Source organism: Gekko japonicus, unplaced genomic scaffold (genome assembly GCF_001447785.1).
Source record: "Gekko japonicus isolate JY-2015 unplaced genomic scaffold, Gekko_japonicus_V1.1 scaffold278, whole genome shotgun sequence".
Classification (NCBI taxonomy): Eukaryota; Metazoa; Chordata; class Lepidosauria; order Squamata; family Gekkonidae; genus Gekko; species Gekko japonicus.
The window spans coordinates 879,561-884,959 of record NW_015169783.1 but is presented as its reverse complement, the minus strand read 5'-3'; the positions used below and the strand labels follow the sequence as shown (position 1 = coordinate 884,959).

The following is a 5,399-nucleotide window of genomic DNA, read 5'->3' as shown; positions in this document are numbered from 1 at the left end:
GGAGGAAATTGCAAGAACAGCCTCATTTCCCAGGAGAGAGGATCTTGGGATGGCTCAAACCCTCAGGTGTCCCATAACCCTCTGACTGCTTCAAGGCCCCCTTGTTGGCAGGAAATGCCCCTCCCCAGGGTGCAGTCCCCCCCTGCAAGACACCTCCTCCGCCTCGCCTTCTTACTGGGAGAAGAGGGACAGCACTGGGGGTGGGGGGGCAAAGGAAGGCAGGGCCAGAAGCAACGTCTCCCGAGCCTCTCTGGCTGGAAGACGGCACCTTGCAGCGGTGTCAGGGTCACCTGCCCCCTTTCCTATTAGGGCCCCCAGGGGCTGGCGGTCACCCCTACGTGCTGTTCTCCTCAGGGTCTGATTTGCTAGCCCCTCGTTTGCGTCCCGGTGCACTGAGTGCGGCATCGAGGGCGCCGCGTAAGGAGGTTGCGGCATCGAGGCGGGAGCGGGCCTCCTGGACCGAGCAGCTGCGCAGCAGGCAGAGCAAAGCCGTGGGGACCACCTGGCAGAGGAAACAGACAAGGCTCTCCATTAGGGCTGGATTCTCTGCTGGGTCCCTTCTAGGGTTGCCAGGTCAGTTGTGAAAAGACTCAGGTACGCGTGGGGGGGGGGGGGTATGGGGAGGGATCCAGGAGAGGGTGGGGTTTAGGGAGGGGAGGGCCCTCAGAATGGTGCGATGCCATAGAGTCCACCCTTCAAAGCAGCCATTTTCTCCGGGGGAGCTGATCTCTGTCAGCTGGGGATCAGTTGTAAAAGCGGGAGATCCCCAGGTCCAACCTGGAGGCTGGCAACCCTAGTCCCTTCTAGTGCTCTGATGATAAAGAGATTGGGCTACAAGTGCAATGTTCCCTCTAAGCTGAGTTAGTGTCAGCTACCTTGCAGTTTTTTAGAAGAAGAAGAAGAGAAGATGAGATTGGATCTCCTTTTCCTTTCCCTCCCCACAACAGACACCCTGTGAGCAATGTTCCCTCTAAGCTATGGAGTCTTCTGAGCAAAAATTCTACTTTGTGAGCTACTGGCATTGCAGTTGTGAGCGAGCGATTTGGCTACTGCGTAAATTAGTTTGCTCTGGAGCCATCCCTCCTGAGCGAAGACAAAAAGGTGTGAGCTGGAGGCTAAAAAACTTTGAGCTAGCTCACACTAACTCAGCTTAGAGGGAACACTGCCTGTGAGGTAGGTGGGGCTGAGAGAGCTCTTGACAGAAACTGCTCTTTTTCAAGGACAGCTCTTATCAGAACTACCCAAGGTGCCTCCAGCTCGCAGATTTTTGTCTTCGCTCAGGAAGGAGGGCTCCAGAGCAGTGTTCCCTCTAAGCTGAGTTAGTGTGAGCTAGCTCACATTTTTTTAGCCTCCGGCTCACACATTTTTGGCTTCGCTCAGGAAGGATGGCTCCAGAGCAAACTGATTTATGTAGTAGCCAAATTGCTTGCTCACAACTCCAATGCCAGTCACTCACAAAGTAGAATTTTTGCTCACAAGACTTCATAGCTTAGAGGGAGCATTGCGCGTCCAGAGCAAACTGATTTATGCAGGAGCCAAGCTTGCTCGCTCACAACTTTAATGCCAGTAGCTCACCAAGTACAATTTTGGCTCACAAGACACCACAGCTTAGAGGGAGCACCTGGTGACTGACAGGTGAGCTGAAGGGTTGGGATTGAAGAGGGGAGAGGCCAGGATGGAAGCACCAGCTGGGCCGGGAGGTGCAGGAACGGCTGAACTTTACTAGCCTGGCAACAGATTCCAGTCCGTGTCTGCCTGGGCCTCCCTGAGCCAGGGAGGAAGGGAAATTCTTACCTTGGTCTTGTCTGTTGCCACAGCAATGTGCTTGGAGACTTCAGCAGCACGGATCTCTTCAGAGAGAGGCTCAGGGTCATAAATCACCTGCAGCAGCACTTCCAAGCACTTGGCTTGCGAGTGTCCCGTGAACCTCTGGTTTGGGAGGGACAGCGGTCAGATGGTAGCAAAAGGAGCAACTGGGTTGAGAGGGGACACCTGACTCCCTGCAATAGTCACGGCCCCACGGAGCCCATGTGGGGAAATGGGCCCTTGGACTGGCAGGGAGACCTGAATGTTTTGGGGCCAAGCCCTATCTCTACTTAAGCTTTGCAGGGTTGTTATGAGGACGGCCATCTTCCACTTGGAGGTCCAAACTGTTACAGTTTTCAACACATCATGTCTGTATTGCCCATCCTAACTTTGAACCAGCCACACATCAACAGGAACTTTCCTGCTGGGAACCCAGTATCCCCCCCCCCCCAGCCCATTTCAGGTCAGGAAAATGGAGGAGGAGGAGGAGGAGGAAGAGGAGTTTGATTTATACCCCACCCTTCACTCGGAGTCTCCTTCCTCTTTCCACAACAGACACCCTGTGAGGTAGGCAGCGCTGAGAGAGCTCTGAGAGAACTGCTCTTGAGAGAACAGCTCTGAAATAACTGTGACTGACCCCATGTCACCCAGCAGCTGCATGTGGAGGAGTGGGGAATCAAACCCGGTTCTCCCAGATTAGAGTCCACACTCCTAACCACTACACAAAACTGGAGACTAGAGCCTTTTCATCCCTATGGGCTGTGGTCAGGATCTGGTAGGGAACTCTCACTGTAACATGTAACTGACTGATTCAAAGTCAGGTTGGGGAGATTCAGATGCAACACATCAAATACTGTAACACATAGCTTGGTTCCCAGATGAACAGAGTGGGATTCAAATGTCTGAAATAAATAAATATGTAGGACTGGCACCACAGGCCCAGCCACAGAGTGTTAGGAAATGGAGGAAGGTGCTTTTTCCAACTCTCTCTCTGTGTGTAAGGTACTGTCATGTCACAGATGATTTATGGCCAGGGCTATTTTTTGGAGGAATGCACAGGAACGGAGTTCCGGCTGGCTCCTGAGTTGGCCACGCCCAGCAGGAACTCATTAGCATAACAGGCCACACCCAATGGCAGAAACCCATTAGTATTGGCTACATTAGGGGTGTGTGGCCTAACATGCAAAGAAGTTCCTGCTACAAAAAAAGCTCTGGGTTTTGACAACAAACAAGGTAAACAAAATAAGAAGCAAAAGGTTGGTGTGGCTGGATGACCACACTTCTGGTAACATGTGGCTGTGGCCTAATATGCTAATGAGTGGTGCTGTCAGGGGTGTGGCCCAATATGCTAATGAGTTTCTGCTATTGGGTGTGGCCTATTATGATAATGGGTTCCTGCTGGGCTTTTTCTACAAAAAAAGCCCTGTTTATGGCAATCCCATAGAGTATTCAAGGGAAGAGACTAACTGAAGTAGTTTGCCATTGCCTTCCTTTGCACAGTGACCCTGGAATTCCTTGGTGGTCTCCCATTCAAATACTAACCAGAGTTGACCCTGCTTAGCTTCTGAGATATGATGAGATCGGGCAAGCCTGGGCCAAGGGTCTCATCTCATCCTTCCCTGACACAGAAGGGAAACATGGCTGGGACAGTCCTCCTCAGAACATGGTGCAAGTCAAGCCCCCACCCAATCGGCACTGCCCGGTGGCTCAAGCTAAACGGTGCAGAATCCCAGGTGATACCTGCAGCATGCTGACCGCTCTCCCGAAGAGTTTGGAGTTGCTCACTTTCATATCCACCATGTAGTTGCGTAAGATCTTGCCTTTCAGCACGTGGGCCCCAGTGCTGACGGTGTTCAGGATCCACTTGGTGCTCAGTTCCCTTTGGAACCTCTGTGCAGAGGAAGAATGAGACAGGAGGATGGGAAGACAGCAAGCTGGCAGGGAATTGTGGCACTCATTCCCACTGTGAGTGTAACAGCCCCAGGCAGGTCCCATAAGAAGCCCTCCTACAAAGAGGGAGCTGCAAGGAAACCGAGCCCAACGACTCACCAGTTCTGGCCTGGAACACCTTCCTCCCACCCGCCAATGACCACTGATCTTGCTTCATGGGTTACCTGGATGAAATTCCCTTCATACTCCAGAAACAAGATGGGCCACATGATGCTGATGATGGAGGGGAAGAGCTTCTTGAGAGAGGCCTGTGGGGAAGAGACAGGGAGGAGTGGAGACAGACAGAAGAACTCCTCAGCTTCAAGGCCAAGCTCTAAAGCAAGGGGCAAAAGCCACCAGGGAAGTACATTGAGCCCATGCACTTTGCGCAAAGGTTTTCGACAGGAGCCAGTTCTCCTAGCACCACAGTGGCACCTCTTAGTCCTGATCCTTGAATGATTTTATCCATTTTATCCTCACAACAACTCTGTGAGGTAGGTCAGTTTGAGAATAGGTGACTGAACTTCCATGGCAGAGCACATATTCAAACTTGGGTCTCCCACATCCAAGTCCAACCCTCTAACCCCTGCACCACCGGAGCTCTTCCCGACATCTGTTATCTGATGTCCTATACCAGGTGAACCCGGGGCCCTTTTGCACACAAAGCAGAGGCTCATGTCTTGCATGAACATTGGCAGTGGCCATAAACAGAATCAGACCGCTGGACCATCCAGCTTTGTATTGTCTACCCCCAGGGTCCCCAACATGGCGCGCACCGGGTGTTTTTAGAAAGTGGGTGGGGCCAAGTGGGGCTTCTGCCCAGCAAGGCTTCTGATTGATCATTGGAGCTTTGACAGGGTGTGCAGATTTTTAAACACATTGCTTTGGCAACTGCTGCCACCACAGCAGAAGGATCTTCATGGCATGAGTGAAGGTAAGCTGTGGCAGCCATTTTGTGTCTGGCTCCATCGCCTGTGGCAGTCATTTTGTGGCTGTACCCCACCACCTTGTCTCAGGCTCAGAAATGCTTGGGGACCCGTGGTCTATCCTGACTAACGATGGTTCTCTGAGGTCCCAGGCAGAGATATGTCATTCCCAGCAGCTGGTACCTGAGCGCCAGAATACGTTACCTTTTGTCATCCTCTAGGACTCAAGGCCCTGCTAAGCACAAACCACCTTAAAGGAAGCCCTTTGGGGTTCTTACCGGCAGGTACTGCCCAACGGTGGCATGACAAAGCGCCTGCATGTTTGACGTCCTCTCCTTCACCTGAACCGCCAGCTTCTCCACCTCAACAAGGTCATCTGCAGGTGAGAGACAGGGAGAGTGAGTTTACGGGAGCTCCCTCCTACCGTCCTGACTGACTGGATGGCAGGGCTGCCAACTCCAAGTTGGGAAATTCTTGCAGATTTGGGGGTGCAGCCAGGGGAGAGCAGGGTTTGGGGAAGGGAGAGACGTCAGCAGGGTATAATGCCATACAGTCCATCCTCCAGAGCAGCCATGTTCTCCATGCGAACCGATCTCTGTAGTCTGGAGATATTCAGGCTTCACTTGGGTGTTGGCAGCCTTAGTGAAAGACCAGCCAGATGCACCTTTAAGCTGCCTAAATTTTGAGTGATTCCCAAAACAACGTCAATTGGGATGCATTATGGATTTCTTCTGAGCT

At 52.3% G+C, this 5,399-nt stretch overlaps 1 protein-coding gene across 1 annotated transcript in view; it reads right to left on the bottom strand.

Moving 5' to 3' along the window:
• Positions 1–334: 334 nt before the first annotated feature.
• Positions 335–5,399, bottom strand: part of GCKR (glucokinase (hexokinase 4) regulator) — a 30,832-nt gene continuing 25,767 nt past the window's right edge. The window contains exons 15-19 of the mRNA XM_015416849.1: positions 4,940–5,037; positions 3,921–4,004; positions 3,547–3,696; positions 1,795–1,929; positions 335–502 (exon numbers count right to left, since the gene is read on the bottom strand). Coding sequence (XP_015272335.1) covers positions 335–502; positions 1,795–1,929; positions 3,547–3,696; positions 3,921–4,004; positions 4,940–5,037 — 635 coding nt within the window. The remainder of the gene's footprint in view (positions 503–1,794; positions 1,930–3,546; positions 3,697–3,920; positions 4,005–4,939; positions 5,038–5,399) is intronic.